Raw genomic sequence first — 25,525 nt, forward strand, 5'->3', positions numbered from 1 at the left:
GACGCGACCCCCTTGGTCCTGCAGCAGCTTCCCCGGCCCGCGGGAGATGTCAGGTCAGCTCTCCCGTCCCCGAGTCGCTACCCGGTCCTTGGTCAGGAATAAGCAGATCCTCCTCGGGTCCCAAGCCCCCGACATCCATTCTGGGGGTACTCTTCCCAGCCACCATTCCCCGATCATTTCTCCTCAGCTGTGGAAAAAGCAGCCCTCCTTTCTCTTCAGAAAGGGACCCGTATTTTCCCTTCAACTTCCCTCAACTTGGGCCCCCGCGGGCCCCCAGTCGGTGGGAAAGCACTACCCTCCATTTTCGCTCCAGGGAGGTTCCTCGGCCCGGATTTCCCCTGCCACGAAGCAGGAGAGGCAGAGGCGCCGCGGCTCAGCGGCTGCAGCTGGGCCCTCGCCATCTTGCGCGGAGGAGGAGTCGCGGCGGCAGCCATGCGGAGAGCTAAGGGGCGGGGGTGCTGCGGCCGAGGGAGGGGGCGGGGAGCCGAGTTAGCTCGGCCCGGGCGGCGGCTTCGGCGGCGCCTTGAGAGCGGGCAGCGGCGGAGGTAGGGCTGCGCGGCTCGGGGAGCTGGCGAGCGCCGGCAGGCTGGCCCCCAGGCCCCCGGAGTGGAGCGGGACGGGGGGCGGGGCGGGGGGCGGCCGAAGTGAGGGGCCGGGTGGGGGCGGGCGGAGGTTTCCGAGGAGGAAGGAGCCGCCGCCATTTTGGGAGCTTCGAGTCAACAATAAAGGACCGAGGGTGCAGAGCGGGTGTGGCCTCAGTGGTAGGACTCGGGCCCGAGCCGCGAGGAGTGGGGTGAGGTGAGGGGTTGGAGGTCGGCGGTGCAGCGGGGGCTGCGGGGAGTTACCCCCTCCCCCGGCCGGCGTGGGGGGCGCTCTGAGGCGGAGGCCTGAGGCCTGTTCGGGCCCGCGGGAGGAAGGCGGGCGGCAGCTGTGGGGCGGGGGCGCCCGGGAGGAGTGGGATAGAGCACTGTTCTGTCCGGCGGGGTCCGGAGGAGGAGCGGGAGAATTCCTCGGAGGAGCTTTGTGGGAGACGAGGGAAGGTGGGATCGTAGGGGGCGGCAAGGACTTAGGGAGATCGTGGAGGTTATAGGGTACGAGGCGGCCCTATAGGGGGCGGCAGGAATATGCAGTAGCGGAAGGCTGGGTTTCGAAGAGGACCGGCTGCTTGACGGAGTAAGGCTTTGCAGGTCGAAAGCAAGGGGGTGATTATGGAGCCCCAGAGTCATGGAGAAAGGAGGGACCGTCTGACTTAAGGGTTTCTCTTTGGGGCCTTTTGCGGGAGCCCCTATTGTTTCCTACCCGCGGAGCTGGTTCCCTGCTCTTGTTGCGCAGATACGATTTCAGGGCCCCAACCCATTTGTGTTTATGGGCCCAGGGAGCTGACTCGAAGTGTGTGGGTTTGGTGGTGGTGGGGGGGTGTTGAAGGGTAGGGAAACAAGAAATTATTTGCCTACGGTTATAGGGCTCAAATCACTGGCTTGATTTCCCTTATCGCTCATTCCCCTTTCTCTTCAACAGTCCCCTCGCCCCTTCAAAATAGAACGGTCACTCCAACTTGCAGACCAAGCTTAGAGAAACTGCGCTGCATTCGCACACAAAAGGTCTTTTTGGAGATGACGATACTGTTTTGGGTGTGAAACTGTCAATTGCTAACTACAATCTGGGAAGTGCTGTAATTAACTCCGCTAGGGGTTCCTCCCAACTCGTCTTTGTTTCGTTCGTATTTTTGAAAATGTAGAAAATATAACTTGCAAATCTAAATTGGGAAGGGGTAGGAGGAATATTTCTTTTCCTGAGACGTAGAGCTGCAGTGCTGGTTTTAGCTTAATTGAGAGGGGAGCAGTTATCACATAGTCGCATTTTGGATGCAGGGAGGTATGAGGTCTTAACGTGCATGATGGACAGTAATGATACCATTTAATTTTTAGAAGTTGCCACCTTCATCCTCTTAGTGTTTGCAAATAAGTAAGTCTTCTGGTATGAAGTAGGTGATATCGCTGATCATAATATAAACCTGTCAATACAGGAAACCAATTACTACCTTGCAGTGAAATTGGATGGCTCTTAACCACCCTCTGCTTAAGAGGTCACTCAGCTTCTGGGAGACTTGGAAATATACAGCTTTGTGTACCTGATAATCAGGATTTGCTTGTGAGCAACTTTATTTTCAATTAAAAAAAAAGACATCAAAGAGGTTTTTAAAAAAAATTTTATTGTTTGAGAAACCTTGGTGTATGGCAGAAACGCTAATTAATAAGCTAGTTTATGTTTGGTAAGAAATGTAAAGGAGTTAAAGAACAAAGCAAACAGAGCAGCCCTTTATTTTCTGGCCTTTTTCCCCCTGGCTTTTCAATTACGTTTTCATGTACTTCCTTTAAAAATAATTTTATTTGGGGAATAATTTAAAAAATTTTTTAAGTTAACAATTAGTACTCTGGGTTTCCTGGAAAGTTTGATTAAAGGTACTAGTATCTTTACCCTTTAACAGATTTTTTTTTTTTAACACAGCTAATTTCCTTTTTGTGTTTTTGTAATTTAAAAAAATGCTACTTCAAGTTGGGATATACTTTGAAAAGTGTTATGTTTAAAAACGTAGCAGTTTTTTTTAGTATTCAGATTTAATTAAGGTAGCTAAAAGGTTTCTTGGCTGTTTTTCAAGCAGAAGATTTTGACAGGTAGACATATTTATATCCCTTGACATGCTTCAGTTACTGTTTTAAAGGGCAAAAACTTAAGGAAAAAAAGAAAATGTATTTTTCTTTATAAAGTTTAACTTCTGTCGTTGAAATTCACAAGGGCAATGTGTTCTTCTTAAAGCATAAGGTGAAGTCAAAAGCTCAACTCTTCAAGGATTCTCAGTTGTCAGAAATAGAAAAAAAATTAATGAATTGTCTTGCCTTGTTCATTTGTAGATTTACATTAAGTTGTGCGATACTTCACTGAGTTGTAATGCAATTGAATGTAATGACTCATTGACTTTAAGAGGTGGCAGGGACTTCAGAGAATTCATCAGGGAGGAAACAAGGGAAGAGATTGTCATTTGACAACTAATGCTAACTTAATCACAGTATCTTTCTACTTTGTATTCTCTGGGTTGATTTGAACTGACAGTTTAAAATGTTTGAGATGGGTCTTGGTGCAGGTTTGGTTTTTGAGGCAGTTCATCTTTTTGTGTTTTTCCTAGCTTGGCTAGTGATTTGGTCTCAGTGCAGCTGTATTCTTAATTCTTTAATTTAAAAGAAGAGAGTTCTTCTAAAGGAGTTCTTTAAAAGGGAAACAAAAAAGTTTTTTTCTAATTTTACGCTGTTTGCTAATTTAACTTTTTTCTTTGTTTCAGACTGAAGTGAGCGAATTCAGATATATAACTCAACCTTGTTAGAGGGCTTTATTAAAAAATAAAGAGTTGATTCCGTGCATGAGAGCAAGTTACTGCTGCTTACCGTTCAGAGACTTACAGGTGCTTGCCTGCATTGCAATAAAGGACTCATATATTGAGCAAGACTTATATTTATCTCTTCGTTTTGGAGAGCCTAATAAACTGTTATTACAGTTTCTCTACTGACTTTCAAAAGTTTTGAAGTTTGAAAGAGACATCTTTACAATTAATACAGCATGAGCACGGCCAGAACAGAGAACCCTGTTATAATGGGTCTGTCCAGTCAAAATGGTCAGCTGAGGGGCCCTGTGAAGCCCAGTGGTGGCCCCGGAGGAGGGGGCACACAGACACAGCAACAGATGAACCAGCTGAAAAACACCAACACAATCAATAATGGCACTCAGCAGCAAGCACAGAGTATGACCACCACTATTAAGTAAGTGTTAGAATAAATAATAAACACACTTGGGGGACCAAGGAGATTTATTTTGTTAGTTGTTGACTACTTTGTGTATACCTTAGTTTAACCATTTTGATTGCAAATAGAGGACAGATGACTTCGTTTTATGGCCAGCAGGTATTTGCAATAGAAGACTATTTCTTTCATAACTAATTCAGGTTTATTAAGTAACAGACTGGCACAGATTAATAATATATATTAATTTTGTATAGACTATTTTTTGAAACATGTCTGGCTTTCATAATGAGCTCAGATTCTTCTTGTTTTTGCCAGTATGGCTTTTTCCCTAGTGTTAGAACTTGACCTGATCCTAGTTTGAATGGCTGTTTTAGCCAATTTCACATTTTAAATTTAACGACTTGCCCAGCCTTCTGAACTTCAAACATACTCATAGAAAATTTATCCATAACTTTTTTTTAGTTTATGACACTTTGCTTTTCTGCCCTATTTATTTACTTTCCAAATACACTTTCTCCTCTTACACACACGCACACAAAATAACAAGCAGTTTATGTCATAGGGAACTCAGGATTTTGAACTCCTATAAACACATCTCTGAATAGTCCCATACCCCTTTGACGACTTCTAAAAACGTAAGAGCCTCATCTTACTACAGAATATTTTTTCTTTTAAATTTAAAAGTGTGTATGCTATCATCTTTAAGTGTACACTTTAAAGTATTTGAGTGGTAACTATGACTCCAAAGAATCAGTTAATAGAAAATTAACATTCAAGAATCTTGACCCATTTGAGATTTGTCTTTGTTAAAAATCTAGCCATGTAAGTTGATTTAACCTCTAGAAATCTTCATAAGATGATAAAACTCTTTCAAGGAACCAAAGCTTGTGTTTTATTATAACCTAGATCTTTTCCATGCTTAAAAAGTACTTACTAAAGAAAAATAGCCCTAACTTCCAACAGAATTGGTTTGGTCACTGGGAGATTTGGCATTAATACATATTCTATTATTATTTTATTATTATTTTTTAAGTGTTTTATTTATTTTTATGTTTTTGCGGTACACGGGCCTTTCACTGCTGCGGCCCCTCCTGCTGCAGAGCACAGGCCCCGGACGCGCAGACCCAGCGGCCATGGCTCACGGGCCCAGCAGCTCCGCGGCACGCGGGATCCTCCCGGACCGGGACACGAACCCGCGTCCCCTGCATCGGCAGGCGGACTCCCAACCCCTGCGTCACCAGGGAAGCCCTCTATTATTTTTGAGATGAATATTTTAATTAGTATAGAAATCAAGAATATTTTCTAAATTGCAGCTTGTCTTGAAAAAATATGAATAGGCTAGCAATATTTAGGCTATTTTTAATTCTTAATGATAGAAACATAAAGCTGCATTATTTCTTTTTTTTTTTTGTACACGGGCCTCTCACTGTTGTGGCCTCTCCCGTTGCGGAGCATAGGCTCCGGACGGGCAGGCTCAGCGGCCATGGTTCACAGCCCTAGCCGCTCCGCGGCATGTGGGATCTTCCCGGACCGGGGCACGAACCCGTGTCCCCTGCATCGGCAGGCGGACTCTCAACTACTGCGCCACCAGAGAAGCCCTCATTTCATTTTGAGAGTATTTTCTACTTGAAATCAGATTTGAGACAACAGTGGATTTTACCTTTTTTTTTGCTTTTCCTAGGATTAATGGTTTTTTTTCAATTCTGTGGATCTTTAAATCTCAGTTTAAATGTCATCTCTTCTATGAAGACTTCTAGATCCCATGGCTCAGAGCTCTTCTAATACCTATCTCTATCACTTGTTTTCTCGTTAAAAATTGTTTTTAACCTCCTGAGATTATAAATTTTTTTTGTAGGCAGATTTTGCGTTGTATCTTCCTGCATTTTTATCCACGATTTAGTGAATTTGGCAATGTGGCAAGCTGGCTTACTATGATGTTCAGTTGACATTTTTGTTTATACCAAACTTTGCTATGGTATAGACTGGGGTGAAAGGCTTTAGTACCCTTGGATTGGTAGCAAATAGTTGCCTGTGTTACAGTATCTTGGATTATGTGGGACCTAGCTTTAAGTAAAATAATGTGCTTATCTTTCTAAATCAAGACTCTTGAGATGTTTGAGGTGCTCTAATTATATGAGTTGTTACAGTTAAATCAGTGAAAGCTTATTTATTTTAAAGACACAGTTGAAAGCATTGTCTGCTTTATTGATAGTCTTTTTTCTCTTAGATGCTTTGGATGTTATATTATTTGAAGTTTTTACCTGACCAAAAAGAAAATTTTTTATTACGTTTTCTTTGTTATTTTCTTTCGTGGTTTCAGGCATCCCCAGTAAAAAAGATTAAGAGAGATGTTTACTAACAGCTAATATCGAGTTCTTCTTTTGCCAGGCATTGTGCTGAGTGCTTTATAGAAATTATTTTATGTAATTTTATCCTATTTTATATATGAGAGAATGGAGGTTTAGAAAAGTAACTGTTGCAAGGTCATAGAACTAATATGTAGAAGAGTCAGGGCTTGAACTCAAGTCTGAAACTTTATAGATTCCTTGGCTTTAACTAGTCACCAAGAGTTACAAACTCAGATGCCTATAGGGGACTGCCAGATTAGAGCATACTTGCCCTATTAAAAGGCATCAACCACTTGATTTTAAACTCCATTTACTAAGCTCTATCAAACTGTTGCCATGCAGAAATTTGGAACCAGTGTTACTAAAGCTTCCAGATTTTTTCAAGAAAATCCAGAATCTGGACTTTTACACAAAATCTCCTAATTTTTTAATGTTGGCCACTAATTTAAAACACACACTATGGGCTTCCCTGGTGGCGCAGTGGTTGAGAGTCCGCCTGCCGATGCAGGGGACGTGGGTTCGTGCCCTGGTCTGGGAAGATCCCACATGCCGCGGAGCGGCTGGGCCCCGTGAGCCATGGCCACTGAGCCTGCGCGTCCGGAGCCTGTGCTCCGCAGCGGGAGAGGCCACAAAAAACACACACACACACTATATAGGTCAAACAAAACATATGGGTTACTAGTTTTGAAAACGGTTGGACTGTATACAACTCTGCTTTTCTTAAGAGGATGGATACCTTACTCCCTTCTATTCTTGATTTTTTAAAATTCTCCCTAGATTGTTGTGCTTTGTAAGAAAACAGTTTTTCTAAAGTTTATCTCTTTTGTTACCTGTATTCTTAAGTAAACGGCAATATGTTCAACTTAGTGTGCTTTTTAGAATTATAATCGAGATGAATTATCTTTGTATTTTAGAATACTAATGCTGTGAATTCTGATACTTCAATTTTACTGTATTCTCTCTAGACCTGGTGATGACTGGAAAAAGACTTTAAAACTCCCTCCAAAGGATCTAAGAATCAAAACTTCGGTAAGTTGGTTGTAACATTCAAGTGGAAAAATCCTGAAACTCTAAAAGTGAAGTAGTTATTTAATGATAACAGGCACTGTGTTTACTCTTAAGTAAGTTGAAGTGGTTGAAATTGTGTAACTCATGTATGACGAGTTGCCCAAAATTTCCACTGTTTGGAGGAATTAGTAATAATGTGTATGTATACACATTATTGCAATATATAATGTAATATTTAATATACAGTATACAATACAATAATTATTATTATATATACAGTATTTAATATATAATTTATATATTAAATATCGTGTTTATACGTATATATATTTTATCTCTTTTGTGGAATGCTTTTATGGTTTTCAAGGCGTTTTCTCAAAATTCTCATTTCCAGCAGCACAGTAAGTTTCAGGGTAGGTATTGTCCACATTTTGTGGATGAGAAAACTGAAGTTGAGAGGTTAGTTCTCTTAGCCCAGTGTTCTCAACCAAGGGCAATTTTTGTCCCCAGGAAGCATTTAGCAATAGCTGGAGCAATAGCTGGTTATCACAGCTGAAGGGATGCTACAGAACAGCCCCTTACAGCAAAGAATTTTCTGGCCCAAATTTCAATAGTGCTGGACTTGAGAAACCCTGGTTTAGACTAGGATATTTGTAGGCAGTGAATGGTGGAGCTAGGGTTTGACTTCATATCTTGTGGTTTGATACTTATATAGAAATAACAGTATTCCATCAGTCCTTAGAGAAAAATGACCACAGGGTGGCTGGTCTTTCCCCAAAACATAGTTTTTAAATGGCTTGTGTGTGTTAAAAAGAGTGGTTATTTTTCAGTTGAACTATAGATCAAGACAGAACTAATCTGCGCATATTTATATTTTAAATGGGTTAAAGAATTAGTCTCTCAAACACTTTATTAAGCATGCTAATTACCAAAGGAACCCAATTGTACTTCATTCTTCTGATGCTGTTTGTTTTTGTTTGACCAGGATGTGACCTCCACAAAAGGAAATGAGTTTGAAGATTACTGTTTGAAACGGGAGTTGCTGATGGGAATTTTTGAAATGGGCTGGGAAAAGCCGTCTCCTATTCAGGTATGTTTCCCCTTTTTTATCATATGTATAATGTTATGAGTTAAGCGTTACACACTTTCTGATCTGCGGGAATGATACAGTGAAACAACAGTTCTCTCCAGTTTATATACACACACATATATATATATGTACACACAGGCATACACACTTTCTGAACCTTTAAATGGTAAGTTACAAAATCATGGCGCTTTATTTCTAAATATTTCAGTGTGTATTTCCTAAGAATAGGGATAGTCTCTTGAATAATCATAGTCCAGTTATGTTCAGTCAATTTAACTTTAATGCAGTATTTCTATCTCATCTGTCATTTGTAGTCTTATTTTTAACTGGCCCCCAGATTTTGTCTTAAAGCATTTTGTTTCTCTTCCATACAAGATTCATCCTAGGATCAGGTATTGCATATAATGGTTACATCTCTTTTAGTAGTGAGCATTTCCCTGTTCTTTTTTTGTCTTTTATGACATTGACATGTTAAAAATATGGCCCCCTTCCTTTTTTTTTCCTCCAGTAGAACATTCCTCATTTTGGGTTTGTCTCATATTTCCATGTGATTAGATTCAAGTTATGCATTCTTAGCCAGAATACTGCAGAAGTCACATTTGGAGGTATAGTGTTCATCTATTCCTCAAGGGTGATTTTAATTTTGATTACCCTTTCAAAGTGGTGTCTTGATTTTTCTACTGTATAATTATTGCTCCCCCCCACCACCTTAAAACTAACAAACAGTCTTTGGGGAGCATTTTAAGGCAATGCAGATATACTACTCTTCATAAAAATTTCCCCCTAACTCCTCCTTATGTATCTATATATTATCAGTGTGGACTCATGAATTTTTTTTAATGGTATTTTTTATATATATAAATGTATTTATTTATTTTTTATTTTTGGCTGTGTTGGGTCTTAGTTGCTGTGCACGGGCTTTCTCTAGTTGTGGTGAGGGGAGGCTACTCTTCATTGCAGTGCACAGGTTTCTCATTGTGGTGGCCGCTCGTTGCGGAGCACAGGCTCTAGGCGCACGGGCTTCAGTAGTTGTGGCACACGGGCTCTAGAGCGCAGGCTCAGTAGTTGTGGCTCATGGGCTTAGTTGCTCTGCGGCATTGGCAGGCAGACTCTTAACCACTGTGCCACCAGAGAAGTCCCTTTAATGGTATTTTTGTGCTCGAATTGTCCCGTATTTGGCCAGCATGAGCTCCTTCAGGCCGGTTCCTTTGTGTTTGTAATGTGCCTCTTTCGTTTTTTTCCTCTGATAGACTATTTTATAAAGCAGTTTTAAGTTCATAGCAATTGAGCAAAAGAGATATTTCATAAATCCCTGCCCACACTCATGCATAGCCTCCCCCATTATCAGCATTCCCCACAAGAGCAATATTTGTTACAACTGATGAACCTGTGTTGACACATTATCACCCAAAGTCCATAGTTTGCATTAGGGTTCATTCTTGGTATTGTAAATTCTGTGGGTTTGAACATATGTATAATGACATGTATCCACCATTATAGTATCATACAGAGTAGTTTCACTGACCTCCGTGCTCCACCTATTCACCCTTCCCTTCTCCCTTTGTTTTTCTTGAGCACTTCCTTTTTGGTATATCACGATGTCAAGCTTATCTGTAGAGCCACCCTTCCCCAGCCTCAGAATCAGCTATTTCTCCAAGGAACTCTGATTCTAATTAGTGGGGAGTAGGTGCACTCTTTCAGTGAAAAGAGCAGGGAAATATATGTATGTATACACATACATGCCTGTAGACCTAAACATGTGTTATACATGTACAGATTTGATAAATGTGATTGTTGTCTTCACATTTTTAAGTTGAAGCTGTTGAATCCAAGCTGTACTCAGGACAAACTCTGTGACATCATTGAGTACTTTTTCATTGAACAAACATGTATCAAGTGACCTAGAAAGTGTTAGACCCTGAGGGTGTTATGATGAACAAGATAAATAGGGTTCCTGCACTCTGAGTCTGGTGGAAAGGACAGCTTATTGTACAGGTAATTTCAGTGTAATGTAATGGGCACATATATGTAGTTGAAATTGCACATATATGTAGCTACTAGGGAAGATGGAACAACCTGGAAGAAGTGATCCATGTTCCAAATGGGGAACACTGGAATGGTGATTGCCTGGGGATGAGAGTGTGCCTTTGTGGACAAACTGAAAGGAGTTTGTTGTGGTTAGAGAAAGTATCAAGATAAAGTTATACCTCATCAGGCAATTTGAGTGCAGATATCAAAAATATTTAGGAATCTACTTTTCCATAATATAGTTCATGTTAATCTATTTTATCTATAGGAGTGAAACATTTTATGGGCACTTTTCTACTGTATCATTCAACTTTGTATCTCTAGTACTTAGCAAGGTGCATGGCAGGAAATAGGCCCTCAGTTGTATTGCTTTGTTGGAATTATGGTTAATGGATATCTGTAAGCGAACTTCGTCTAGAGAAGTGTTGTAGAGCACTGTCTTTGCGGTGAGGCTGCGCGGATTGAATCCCAACTCCACTCCTAAGGAGATTATTTAAATGTCTCGAAGCCTCCGCTTTCTGACCTATAAAATTGATATAATAGTGTATACCGTGGGGTTGTTGTAAAGATTAAGTGAGGTAATTCATGTTAGTATCCTTATTGCAGTGGCTAATAGGTGACAAATGCCCAATAAATGTTATGGGGTTTTATTTTATGTAGTAGTTTTATCAAAAAAGGAGATTGGTTCATTTGGCAGAGTTAATTCTTAATGGACCCTTGCTGACTCCTGTTTCACACCTTTGTATTAAATTTTAAAATTCACTTTGTTATTTGCATTCTCAGTTTTGTATAGCATATAGATAGTTAACTCTCCAGCCACTTAGCCAGTCTACCATCTAGCTTTTTCTGTAAAGTAGAAATGATCTCCCTCACAGGGTTTTATTGTGAGGATCGAAGGTTGTGTACAGGCATACCTCGTTTTACCGTGCTGTGCTTTGCTTTACTGTATTTTGCAGATACTGCGTTTGGGTTTTTACTGGTTTTGTTTTTTTTTTTTAAACAAATTGAAGGTTTGTGGCAACCCTGTGTTGTTAGATGATGGTTATTATTTTTAAATTAAGGTGTGTATATTGTTTTTTTACACAATACTGCTGCACACTTAATAGACTATAGTATAGTGTAAACATAACTTTTATATGCACTGGGAAACAAAAAAATTTGTGTGACTCACTTGATTGCACTGATCTAGAACCGAATCCACAATGCTCCAAGGTGTATTTTGAAACAGCAAGCAGAGTATGAATATAAAGTATTATTCTGTATACCTGAGACTATCATTCACATTGCTTTTTCCTGCACTATTGTTTTGCCTGAGGATCCATGGAAAACACAAGATAACATGCTTCTTAGAATCATTCAGTGTAACAAACCATAAATACTAAGACTTTAGAACCAAAAGAAATCTAGAAGTCCTCTAGTAAAATCCAACCTCGTGACTGGCATTCTTCTTGTCTACCTTCTTTCCTAACTTTTTTTTTTGTTATTTTTTTTTTCTTTTCCTAAAACGTGTCTATTGTCTTTATAGTACTTAGTTTTACAGTTTGATCCAGGCATTTTTTTTTTCTCTCCAGATATAAAATCCTCTTGACCAGATGGGTGTCATATACATTTGAATCTTTTTTAAGAGATCTGACTTAGTTGCACTTTGGCTATAAGATTATTAGAAAATGAGGCACTTAAAATCTTTTGAGACGATACAATTTTACACTGACAGGCTGGAACCAGATATACTACAGATTGCTTCCACACATTTTTCTTTGGTACAGCCATCTGTGATTCTAGTTCTTGGTCTGAATGCTGTGCCCAGTAGCATAACCATGCCATTCTGAGGCCTAGCTTTACAGGAGTAGAGACTTCTTTGGAGGACCTAAGAGTCTGTCTTATTCTGCTTAACATTGAGAAACCTTACATTAACATGGGGATGATTGGTGACAGCTCTTGCTGCTTCCAGACCTTAGGCACAACTTTTGAAGACTTTTTAGGTAAGAAGATGATGGAATGGCAAGTAGTTCATTATTGAGGGAAACATGGAAGTTCCTTCTTTTGGCAACCAAATTTCATATCAAGTCAGGAATCTCAAATTATTTTGTTAACCAAGTCTAATTGGTTGTTTATTAAATTTATAGTTAAGAATTAGAGCATTCTTAATTCTTTTATAATTCATTCCTCCTGCTAACATGGATTGATTGCCAAAAGAATTATTTTCCTAAATTCTCAAAGTCTTTAAATGCATGTCTTCATTGGTTACTATGGTAAAATTGGGGTGTGTTCCTTAAGGTGGAGATGTTCTTTTTGAAATTACTATCTTCCGTCTCCTTTTTTTCTGGGTAGCAGTAGATGTTGTCACCATTGCTTACCTCCTCCACAGTACCCATATTTTTTTCCCCTGAAATTAAGGTTCTTAAATTCAACTAGTCCTAGGAAGTAAGAAGAAGCAGCTACTCTAAAAGCATTTATCTGGGCAATTTGGAGCCTTTTCAGGTACTATACTTTTGTAAAATGCCTCTCAGTACTAGGAAATTGGAAGGTATCCCATTCTTTGGTTGTAGGCAACAGAGACCAACTTGGGTAAACTTAAGCAAAAGGAAATTTATTGAATATCAGGAATTCACAAGATTAGGGAGAAGTCTGGAGAAACACACTTGGCATGGGCCAAGAACCAGGGCAGCCCTAAAGGGCTCAGGAAGCTGTAAATCGTTATAGGATGCACTATAGCAATCTCAGTTCTTAGAAGGGAGCATTCAGCCAGGCCTGGCTTCAGTCGTTGTCCTCCATACAGCTGAGGAAGTTGGGGTGGGGAGGATGTAATTCCTCAAAGTTACGGTGCTGCTAAGAAAGGAGAATGGATGGATAGTAGGGTTATAAAAACACAGTAAATACATAGTGGCTCAGTCCCTAGACCTTACAGTGGAACATGGACTTTGGAGAGCTAAAGTGGCAGAATCAGACCTTAAGGTCGTTTAAGGTTAAGGTTTCTGTTTTTTGTGTTGTTTTTTTGGGTTTTGGTGGGTTTTGTTTTTGTTTTTGGTTGTTTTGTTTTTGGTGGCCTTAGGGTATAAATCACACAGCACACAATTCACAAATTTTAAGTATACAATTCATTGTTTTTTAGTATATTCACAGTTGTGCAGTCACACAACTAAAACAGTCAATTTTAGAATATTTTCATCACCCCAAAAAGAAAAAAAGAAACTTTAGTAATCACCCTTCATCTTCCCCTAGCTCTAAGCAACCACTAATCTACTTTCTGTCTGTATGGATTGGCTTATTCTGGACAATTTCGTGTAAATGGAATCATACAATATATGCTCTTTTTTGTGACTGGCTTTTTTGACTTAGCATGTTTTTAGGGCTCATCCATATTGTAGCATGTATAAGTACTCCATTCCTTTTTATTGTTGAATAATATTCCACTGTATAGCTATACCAGATTGGTTTATCCATTCTTCAGTTGTAGGGTTGTTTCCACTGTTAGCTGTTACGAATAATGCTCCTTTGAACACTGGTGTACGAATTTTTTTTTTTTTTTTTTTTTTTTTTGTGGTACACGGGCCTCTCACTGCTGTGGCCTCTTCCGTTAAGGAGCACAGGCTTAGGACGCTCAGGCCCAGCGGGCATGGCTCACGGGCCCAGCTGCTCCGGGGCACGTGGGATCTTCCCGGTCCAGGGCACGAACCCGTGTCCCCTGCATCGGCAGGCAGATTCTCAACCACTGCGCCACCAGGGAAGCCCCATGGTGTACGAATTTTTGTGTGGAGATATTTTCATTTCTCTTGGGTATATACCTAGGAGTAGAATTGCTGGTTCATATGGTAACTCTTTAACTTTTTGAGGAACTGCCAGACTGTTTTCCAAAATGGCTGTACATTGTACTTACTGGTATATGAGGTACCGATTTCTCTGTTTGCAAACCGAAGTTCAAATCCTGGTTCTAGCATTTCTTGCTTTGTGACCTTCAGTAAAACAGTCTGAGGATCCATCTGTCATTTGTAAAACAAAACGTACCTAACTTGAAAGGATATAATTAACGTTAAGTATCTAAGCATAGTGTCCATCACAGTAAGTTTTTAAAAATTATTTAGCTTCCTTCCTCCTTCCTCTTCTCCCTGGCTGCTCCCCATGACTTCCTCTTGGGTTTCAAAGCTGTGTGAGTCGGACTTGAATTCTCTTGCTTCATATTACTTAATCTTCCCAGGAAACAGTAGTAAGAGACGGTGTGGATATACTGGATCTCCTGACTGCTAATCATAATGATCACCATATGAGATGAAATACAGTGCATCTTAACTTACAGACTAGCTTACTTTGTTAAAGTCCTGTCCTTAAACAGTTTCTGTAGAGCATAAGTCCTGTCAGAGTAGAGGAATAGAAGTCAGTGAATGGCCTTTAAGTCAAAAGATAAACCCCAGGGGCTTCCCTGGTGGCGCAGTGGTTGGGAGTACGCCTGCCGATGCGGGGGGCGCGGGTTTGTGCCCCAGTCCGGGAGGATCCCATGTGCCGCGGAGCGGCTGGGCCCGTGGGCCATGGCCGCTGGGCCTGCGCGTCCGGAGCCTGTGCTTCGCGGCGGGGGAGGCCACAGCAGTGAGAGGCCCACGTACCGCAAAAAAAAAAAAAAAAAAAAAGATAAACCCCAAATAGGAATTAGGATACCCCCAATCTAATTCTGCCCTGTCTTCATTCAGAAGTCTTATCTTTTTTTTTATTATTAATTTTTATTGGAGTATGGTTGCTTTACAATGTTTTGTTAGCCTCCACTGCACAACAAAATGAATCAGCCATACGCATACAGGTATCCCCTCCCTTTTGGACTTCCCTCCCATTTCGGTTACCACAGTGCATTAGGTAGAGTTCCCTGTGCTATACAGTACGTTCCCATCAGTTGTCTATTTTGTACATAGTTTCAATAATGTATATGTGTCAATTCCAGTCCCTCCCTCCCCACCCCTTTCCCCCTTTGTATCCATGCATTTGTTCTCTACGTCCAAATCTCTTTCTGCTTTGCAAATAAGATCATGTATACCATTTTCTAGATTCCATATATACACGTTATTATATGACATTTGCTTTTCTCTTTCTGACTTCACTCTGTACGACTCTCAGTTCATCCGTGTCTCTACAAATGACCCAATTTCGTTCCTTTTTATGGCTGAGTAATATTCCATTGTATATATGTACCACATCTTTTTCTTTCTTTTTCTTTTTTTTTTTTTTGCGGTACGCGGGCCTCTCACTGTTGTGGCCTCTCCCGTTGGGGAGCACAGGCTCCGGACGCGCAGGCCCAGCAGCCATGGCTCACGGGCCCAGCCGCTCCGCGGCATGTGGGATCTTCCCGGACCAGGGCACGAACCCGTGTCCCCTGCATTGGCAGGCGGACTCTCAACCACTGCACCACCAGGGAAGCCCATGTACCACATCTTCTTTATCCATTCCTCTGTTGATGGACATTTAGATTGCTTCCATGACCTGACTGTTGTAAATAGTGCTGCTGTGAACATTGGGGTACATGTGGTTTTTTTGAATTATGGTTTTCTCTGGGTATATGCCCAGTAGTGGGATTGTTGGGTCATATTGTAGTTCTATTTTTAGTTTTCTAAGGAACCTCCATACTGTTCTCCATAGTGGCTGTATAAATTTATATTCCCACCAACAGTGTATGAGGGTTCCTTTTTCTCCACACCCTCTCCAGCATTTATTGTTTGTAGATTTTTTGATGATGGCCATTCTGACCGGTGTGAGGTGATACCTCATTGTAGTTTTGGTTTGCATTTCTCTAATGGTGATGTTGAGCATCCTTTCATGTGTTCGTTGGCCATGTGTATGTCTTCTTTGGAGAAATGTCTATTTAGGTCTTCTGCCCGTTTTTGGATTGGGTTGTTTGTCTTTTTGATATTGAGCTGTGTGAGCTGCTTGTATATTTTGGAGATTAATCTTTGTCAGTTGCTTCATTTGCAAATATTTTCTCCCATTCTGAGGGCTGTCTTTTCGTCTTGTTTATGGTTTCCAGAAGTCTTATCCTTTTAAAGAACCTGATTCAGGAAGTCACTGGGAGACTACCTAGCCTTTTTTTCTGCTGTAGAACTGAGTAGTATGCAGGTAGCCTGTTTAAAAACCATAGAAGAGAATGAACTCATGGGGATAACGGGCCTTCAGGACAACAAAAGATTAATAGAGTTGACTCAAAGTAGGAGGGCAGAGATCAAGACCAAAGGGTCAAAACCAAGGTTTTCTTCTTTGACCTGCTTTACCATACATAATAAGCAGACTGTTTAATGCTGGCTGTAGGAACAAGATAATAGAGTATTATGACTGGATAATTTTTGCAGTTGTTCTGGCAGCTGTGTTAGTTATTCTGACCATAAGGAACCCATCTGACCCCTGTGATTGGGGTTCTAGAATAAGAGTCATGGTGGGAAATGAAAGTCATGATGCTTATGATTTAGCTATTTCTCCAGTAACGGTGTGGGGGTTTTTTTGGTTTTTTGGTTTTTGGGGCTGCTCTTCATTGCGGTGTGCAGGCTTCTCATTGCAGTGGCTTCTCCTGTTGCGGAGCCTGGGCTCTAGGCGCATGGGCTTCAGTAGTTGTGGCACGAGGGCTCAGTAGTTGGGGCTCAGTAGTTGTGGCACGAGGGCTCAGTAGTTGGGGCTCACGGACTCTAGAGCGCAGGCTCAGTAGTTGTCGCACACAGGCTTAGTTGCTCCGAGGCATGTGGGATCTTCCCGGCCCAGGGCTTGAACCCGTGTCCCCTGCATTAGCAGGCGGATTCCTAACCATGGTGCCACCAGGGAAGTCCTTCAGTAATAGTTTTAAAGTGCTAGAGATACTTTTTTTGGTCATTAGCTCAAGCATAGAAAGATCTAATTATTTTAGTGATTGTGAATCTCTTTTCCTAATTTATTTTCTTAATTTTCTAGTTTTAGAAATTAAAATGTTTAGTTTTAGAAATCGAAATGTTCTGCTTCCTCTCTGTTTATACCTGTTTTACTTTTTAAATTTCTCTCCATATATGTATATTTAATATTTAGTAATCGTTAGGAATCCTTTGCTATTGTCTAGGAAATTTGTCCTAATAAATACTATCTTCTTCAAAACACATATGACAAACTAAGCCAAATATGAAAATGGGAAGTCAGCCTTGGTAATGTGGCCATGGATCAAGATAACTGGAATAGAGTTGAGACTCCAGTTGAGCACATCTCAGGACAGAAGTTGGCTGTGAGACAGACATTGGACATTATGTAATACGATTTTTAAAAAAATCAAATAGGACCCGAGGTTAAACTTTTCCAGCTGATTCCTGTTTTGTGTAGGGATAAATTGTCCAACCTACAATTTTTCATTGTGGTCAAATTGGTTTACTAGTCTCCGAATATCTTATTACAGTCTTTCCTTTGAATATTGTTTGTGCTGTCTTTTCCTCCAGTTTTTAATTGTGAAATGTCCTTTGCTTTTTTCCCTCTATGTATTCATGATGTTAGCCCAAGTTACTCGTCTTGGTTGTTGATGCGCAGCTTCCTTAGACAACACATTTGCACATGCAGACTTACATATACAGTTTTTTTATTACTTGAGTATGTATTTTTTTTTTTTTTTTTATTGGTACACGGGCCTCTCACTGCCATGGCCTCTCCCGCTGCGGAGCACAGGCTCCGGACACGCAGGCCCAGCGGCCATGGCTCACGGGCCTAGCCGCTCTGCGGCACGTGGGATCCTCCCAGACTGGGGCACGAACCCATGTCCCCTGCATCGGCAGGCGGACCCTCAACCACTGCGCCACCAGGGAAGCCCCCACTTGAGTATGTATTTTATAAGCAGTTCTGGTAAATGTCAGTTGATACTGATGGTGACGTGGACTGTTCCTGCTAATTTATTTGGTCTCTACTTATTCTTGTAAAATACTTCCAAATAATACCAAAGAGCTATGTATACTTTCAGTGTGTTTTAGAGAAGAATTTGCTTATGTACTGTTTTTATTCACAAGTAATTTGCATTGTCTTATCTATTCTAGGAGGAGAGCATTCCCATTGCTTTATCTGGTAGGGATATTTTAGCTAGAGCAAAAAACGGAACAGGCAAGAGCGGTGCCTACCTCATTCCCTTACTTGAACGGCTAGACCTGAAGAAGGACAATATACAAGGTTAGTTGTTTGTTTAAACTGTAAATGGCAATTTAAATCTTGGAGCGATTACCATCTTTTTTTTAGTCAGAACTTAAATAATCTGGAATTCGTATTTGTCCTTTTCACGGTTTTTGGCCTGGTTGTCTTGTAAAAATGATTCCTAACTTTTTTTAAAGAGATTTCTAGTTTTCAAAGTTCTTTTACATATTACACAGCTATGACAACATTCCAGTGAGATAGGCAAAATAAGATTATCGTCCTATAGATAGATAGGAAGAGCTAAGATCTTGAGAAGTTAAATTATCTGACATAGATACTTACAAACTATGGAACTGAAATGTTTCTTGTGACAGCTGTGTGTCTGCAGAGTTCCTTGTAGAAACATGAACTTTTTCTCTTTAAAGCCTTGTGGTTTGGGGATTTTAAGAGGTTAGGCAGTTAGTAAATTTCCATAACTGTACCCAGAGTAAGCTAATAGAGTTAAGTTTTCATCTCTGAAGCTTTTTCTTAAATTTTCAGCTGTTTTTTTCCCCAGCTTTCTTGATCTATAATTATTATTTCTGCCATCTCTCTGTTACTTACTTTTATATGATATAAATAGAACTGGGCGGCAAGAGTTTCTTATTTGGGTATTTTGACTAGTGAATCTCTTACTAAAATATTAATGAACTTTGGGCTAATAATTGACCACTCAAAGAACCCTTCAAGGGTTTGTAAATAAGAAGAGTACAAGAATTGTATAGCATTGTTATTGAGGAAAAGTCTAAATCTGGAACACTATAATAGGTTCTCTTTTTTTTTTTTTTAAGAAATTTATTCATTTGAGTGTCTTAATTCCAAGGGGAAATATTTCTGTAGCTTCTTAAACTCTTAATATATGCTGTTTTTTTTCTGTTTTCTCTGTTATTTGTTATTTTCCAGCAATGGTGATTGTTCCCACTAGAGAACTTGCTCTACAGGTCAGTCAAATTTGCATCCAGGTCAGCAAACACATGGGAGGGGCTAAAGTGATGGCAACCACAGGAGGAACCAATTTACGGGATGACATAATGAGGCTTGATGATACAGGTAGGAAATGATTGATGTAAGGTGGCTGGCTCTCTGAAATTCCACACACAGGTGTTTCCTTTCAGTAACTTATTAAAATTGTTTTTTAAATTAATAAGGAACAAACATTGCAGTAGAAAAATGAATAAAGGAAATGACCATTTTCATTCAAGCAAAAAAAACAAATTGTTTTAGTAATTGAAAGAATATTCAGCCTTACTAATTTTTTAAATTGTACATAAAAACAGTAAAGTGATATGTACCTATCTGATTGACAAGGTTAATTCAGATTGGCAAGGCTGATAAGTAACCAATAATGTGAGTTTGTGGAGAAGTTGGCTGTCTTGCAACATGGGCGTATAAATTGATATAATCTCTGTGGTGGGCAATTTGGCATTATATTTCAAAATTATAAATGTATATTTTTAAGAATCTTTTTTGAAGAAATAATTGGACAAATGCAAGGTTGTTTACTACAGCATGGTTTGTAGTACTGAAAAACTTGGAACAACCTGAATGTCAAGGGAGTTTGGCTAAAATACATTGGATATAGTCTGAAGGGAATTCCACACGGCCATTAAAGAGTGAAGCTGACCTGTATTCATTTTTTAGTGAAGAGTTCTCCATGGTACATTATTAAGTGAAAAAAGAAAACAGCAAGAATGAAATCCACTTATATAAAATTATACATAGAATTTTAGTCAACATTTATATATGATTATCGTTTGATTAGTTTAATTACTATATTCTTTGTGCTGTCCTGTTATTTAAAATGATTATTTTATTTGATCCTTATTACAGTCTTCGGAAGACCCTTGATCTAGATTAAAGGCAAGCTACTGTATCAGAAGCTTGGCATACCTTTTGTTTTTCCTTGGGGGTTGCCCCAAGACAAGGAAGTATGCCCCTTATTTGGAGCAGGTGATTTGGGAAGTTGTAGCCCCACCCCCATGTAGCAGTGAAACTAACAAGTACTCTCTAGCCAACCAAAGATGGAATGGAAATCCATATTCTAAAACACATCTGTGCCTCTTTGTATTATTCCTGCCTCTACAGCAGTATTTCTGATAAAATATATGATATAAACCTTTACTATATCCTTTTTGCCCCAACTAAAATTAACGAAAATATGTTTTCTAATCTTGTGTAGTGCATGTCGTGATAGCTACCCCTGGGAGAATCCTGGATCTTATCAAGAAAGGAGTAGCAAAAGTTGATCATGTCCAGATGATAGTATTGGATGAGGTAATGTCTCTTCATTTGGAAATATACTATTCTGTACTACTCTGACTTTGTTCATAACTGCCAGTGAATGAAGCATAACCTCTTCGTGTTTATGCACTTTTATTTGTTTTTGTTTTTTTTTTTAATATTTGGCTGCATTGGGTCTTCGTTGCTGCGAGCAGGCTTTCTCTAGTTGTGGCAAGCGGGGGCTACTCTTTGTTGTGGTGGGTGGGCTTCTCATTGCGGTGGCTTCTCTTGTTGCAGAACACAGGCTCTAGGCACACGGGCTTCAGTCATTGTAGCACGCAGGCACAGTAGTTGTGGCTTGCAGGCTCAGTAGTTGTGGCACATGGGCTTAGTTGCTCTGCGGCACGTGGGATCTTCCCAGACTAGGGTTCAAACCCATGTCCCCTGCATTGGCAGGCGAATTCTTAATCACTCTGCCACCAGGGAAGTCCCTATGACCTTTTAATAAATGCATGACTCTTGTCGGTTCAAAGTAATTTGCTTATAAAACATGCTTTACCCTTTAAAAACAACAGATGATAGGAATTTATAGGACTAAATCAGCCTTGTGTCTTTTTCTTAGTAAAGCGAGGTTTTTATTTTTCAGTGAGAGAAGTTGTTGAATAATCTCAAAGCCAAGTTCATTCAAAATCTCTTTCCATTCTGTGATTCATCTTAAGAAGCATGTAATGTCTCTAACCCCTCATTTAACATACAACTTTGTATTGTTTGGTTTTTCGTCCCTGTTATAATGTGTTATCTCACCAGGTTATAAGTGCCTTTTAAGAACTTATTCAGCTCTGCATCCTTAGGACCTAGCAGTGTTTTATACATATATGAAACCAGTGTTGATGTTTTTAAAGTTATTTTCCTGTTTGGTCTGTGTTTTAGATTACTAGAGCAGTTTCGTCATGATCTATTCAGAACAGGTTTTTATCTTTGAGTAATGAGAGCACATTTATTAGTTACTGCGTGCTAGCACCAAGTGCTTTACTTGTTTTTTCATTTAATTTTTGCAAGAATCCTATAAGATAGGTATTCTATAAAGTAGTTACTATAGTAAGAAGACATCTTAACTTTTAAATTGTGGAAACTGAAATAGTGGTTAAGAAACCTCCCAACATAGCTGATAAGGAGACAAGTTTTAAACCCAGGTAGTTTGACTCTGTAGCCTGTACTTTTAACCACTATACTATAATGTCTCTGTAATGGAAGTCACATTAAAATTTTGTTATGGGAACAAGGATTATATCTGTCTGGGACTTTTTTTCCTTGGAAGATGAGTATTACAGACTTTTCCCCTTCTGAATCACTGGTAATGTGTCTTGGTGCCTTTGGACTATGCAGTGTTGTAGAGGACTTACTGTTTACAACCAGGAGCATTCTGTGAACTTGCTGGATGATGTCTTATTAACCAAAGACCTTAGACATTATTTCATTGTGTTTAAGATCGTCTTCTCTTTGTACTGCAGGCAGATAAGTTGCTGTCACAGGATTTTGTGCAGATAATGGAGGATATTATTCTCACGCTACCTAAAAACAGACAGATTTTATTATATTCTGCTACTTTCCCTCTTAGTGTACAGAAGTTCATGGTGAGTATAAACCTGTACTTGGAAGCAGTACTATCCTGTTGTCCATGAGTATATCTTTATCCATAATTACATCTTACTACTAGTCTGTATTACACTGATTTCAAGTTTGGGGCTTTTTCTTCAGCTGCTCAATTAAGGTTTGTTGTGCATAAATTAACTGATATTTTTAAGATACAAAAGTAATTTGATTCTTATTTGTTCACTTAGCTTTTGGTGTCAGACTGACATAGCCATTGGTTCTAGATAAATTGATTACAGCATAATTCTATATTTAAAGTACAAAATAGTAACTTAGCTGTATATCTGAATGTTATATCTCCCATTTTATGGTAATTTACTTCTTCCATGACAGATAATAACGTTTTAAAGAGGGCTCCATTCCTTAAAGTAAGAGTTTATCAGGCAGAAATGTATGAGGATATATTCTGAGTTTAAGAAATAGACTCTGCTTTCATTTAAATATGAGACTCTTCTTTTTTTCAGAATTCCCATTTGCAGAAACCCTATGAGATTAACCTGATGGAGGAACTAACTTTGAAGGGAGTAACCCAGTACTACGCATATGTAACTGAGCGCCAAAAAGTACACTGCCTCAACACACTTTTCTCCAGGGTAAGTCTGTTAGGCTTCAGCGGCTGAATGTTGTCCATTACTACTTAACCTCAGTAAAACAAACAGTTGTATCAGTTTTCTCACCATTTTCTTTTTCGTTCTTTTTTTTTTTTTTTTTTTTTTTAAATACTTACTTATTTGGCTGTGCCGGGTCTTAGTTGTGGCATGCAGGATCTTTTAAGTTGCAGCATGTGGGCTCTTAGACCAGGGATCAAACCCGGGCACCCTGCACTGGGAGCACGGAGTCTTAACCACTGGACCACCAGGGAAGTCCCTCTCAGCATTTTCAGTGTAAAAAATATTCCTTAGTTTTTCCTAAAGGTAGTTTGAGTTGTTGATCTGAAGCTGATACTGTATGATTGTCAAGTCACAGGCACTTCTAATTTGATTCTAAAATAATTTGACCTTAATTACAGATAGTCCTCATTATTCTCAGTAATTATAATTGTTCCGTTGTAGGCAGATTCTGTTTTTGCAAATTTGCCAAAATTTCCTTGTCACCCCAAAGTCAGTACTCAGGTGCTCTTGACGTCATTTGCAGACATACGTGAAAAATTTGAGACCTCGTGCAGTTTCCCCCTGCTTTCTTGTTTCAGCTCATACTATAAATGAGCACCCTTTTCACCGTCTATTTAGTGCCACGTTTCCCACATTTCTGTGCTTTTCTGTTGATTTCACTCTTTTAAATGGCCCCTAGGCATAGTGCTGAAGTGTTATCCAGCGCTCCTAAGTACAAGAAGACTGATGTGCCTTGCAGAGATAATGTATTAGATAAACTTCATAAAGGCATGAGTTACAGAACTGTGGGCCATGAGTAAATAAGGTGTCTTTAAACAGTAACACTGTTTAAACCAAATTCCTTGGTGGTCCAGTGGTTAGGACTCTGTGCCTCCACTGCAGAGGGCATGGGTTCAATCCCTGGTCAGGGAACTAGGATCCTGCAAGCTGTGTGGCAGGGCCAAAAAAAATAAAACCAGTAACACACATAAAACAAGGTTATCTGTTGACCCGTTGATGAAGAAGTTAAGTGTCCCTCACAGGAACCTAACCCTGTATTTCCCCTGGAAGCAGTGGTCCTATATTCAGTAATTCAGTGTTTCCAGTAACTGTATAGAACGTAACTACCTCAAGTAATGAGAATTGGCTGTGTTTTACTCCTGTTGGCAATTATGCGGCCCTTATGAAAAATACTCTGCTACAATAAAACTTACTCTACAATAAAAATTATCTTCAACTACTATGTAAATGCAATAGTACTTAAAATTTTTGCAGTTTTGCATCTCTCTTGTATCATGAGATTCTAAGTCTTAGATGATATTTTCAAGATTTGGCAAAGTTCATGAAGGTTTTTGTTTTCCCCCTGTGCTCAGCTTCAGATAAACCAGTCGATCATTTTCTGTAACTCCTCTCAGAGAGTTGAATTGCTAGCCAAGAAGATTTCTCAACTGGGTTATTCTTGCTTCTATATCCATGCTAAAATGAGGCAGGTGAGTATAAAACTTGAACTTGTATAGATTATTTTTAAAACCTTTTTCTTAGTATTTCTTGGATTTTGTTTTGTTTTAATGCTCTTCCAAATGCCGTGAGTTTAAGAATAAATTATTCCTTAGCAGGCAAAGGACCATTCATTTTAACCTCTCTGAGGTTTTCTAACTACAAACAGGGTTAATAGTACATATTCTTACCTCACAAGGTTGTCAGGAAGATTGAGATTATGTATGAATGAGTAGTTTGTAAGTTGCCAAGCATAATAGAAATGTGAGATTTTATTCCCTTCCTTCTCCGTATTCTTAGATTTGGGCTAGTATTTAATACAGTAATCACTAGCCACGGGTGGCAATTTAAAACAGGTAAAATTTAAATAAGTTAAAATTAAACAATATTTAAAATTTAGATTCAGTACAATCCCTGTCAAACTACCAATGGCATTTTTCACAGAACTAGAACAAAAAATTTCACAATTTGTATGGAAACACAAAAGACCCCGAATAGCCAAAGCAATCTTGAGAAAGAAAAACTGAGCTGGAGGAATCAGGCTCCCGGACTTCAGACTATACTACAAAGCTACAGTAATCAAGACAGTATGGGACTGGCACAAAAACAGAAATATAGATCAATGGAGCAGTATAGAAAGCCCACAGATAAACCCACTCACATATGGTCACCTTATCTTTGATAAAGGAGGCAAGAATATACAGTGGAGAAAAGACAGCCTCCTCAATGAGTGATGCTGGGAAAACTGGACAGCTACATGTAAAAGAATGAAATTAGAACACTTCCTAACACTGTACACAAAAATAAACTCAATGGATTAAAGACCTAAATGTAAGGCCAGACACTATAAAATTCTTACAGGAAAACATAGGCAGAACACTCTGTGACATAAATCACAGCAAGATCCTTTTTGACCCACCTCCTAGAGAAATGGAAAGAAAAATAAATGGGATCTAACGAAACATAAAAGCTTTTGCACAGCAAAGGGAACCATAAAGATGATGAAAAGACAACCCTCAGAATGGGAGAAAATATTTGCAAACGAAGCAACTGACAAAGGATTAATCTCCAAAATATATAAGCAGCTCATGCAGCTCAATAGCAAAAAAAACATGAAAACCCAATCCAAAAATGGGCAGAAGACCTAAATAGACACTTCCA

General features: G+C 39.5%; 1 protein-coding gene across 7 annotated transcripts in view; it reads left to right on the forward strand.

The window, feature by feature from the left end:
- Positions 1-478: 478 nt before the first annotated feature.
- Positions 479-25,525, forward strand: part of DDX6 (DEAD-box helicase 6) — a 30,467-nt gene continuing 5,420 nt past the window's right edge. The window contains exons 1-10 of one of the 7 annotated variants that reach the window (XM_065883327.1): positions 479-545; positions 3,338-3,812; positions 7,108-7,171; positions 8,136-8,240; positions 18,275-18,404; positions 19,308-19,454; positions 20,584-20,678; positions 22,136-22,258; positions 22,742-22,870; positions 24,241-24,357. In XM_065883327.1, the coding sequence (XP_065739399.1) occupies positions 3,613-3,812; positions 7,108-7,171; positions 8,136-8,240; positions 18,275-18,404; positions 19,308-19,454; positions 20,584-20,678; positions 22,136-22,258; positions 22,742-22,870; positions 24,241-24,357 (1,110 nt within the window). In that variant the 5' untranslated portion in view covers positions 479-545; positions 3,338-3,612. Of the gene's footprint in view, positions 546-700; positions 762-3,337; positions 3,813-7,107; positions 7,172-8,135; positions 8,241-18,274; positions 18,405-19,307; positions 19,455-20,583; positions 20,679-22,135; positions 22,259-22,741; positions 22,871-24,240; positions 24,358-25,525 lie in introns of those variants that run through there. The other 6 variants (XM_065883328.1, XM_065883326.1, XM_065883329.1 and 3 more) reach the window with 6 other exon arrangements.

Source organism: Phocoena phocoena, chromosome 8, assembly GCF_963924675.1.
Source record: "Phocoena phocoena chromosome 8, mPhoPho1.1, whole genome shotgun sequence".
NCBI lineage: Eukaryota > Metazoa > Chordata > Mammalia > Artiodactyla > Phocoenidae > Phocoena > Phocoena phocoena.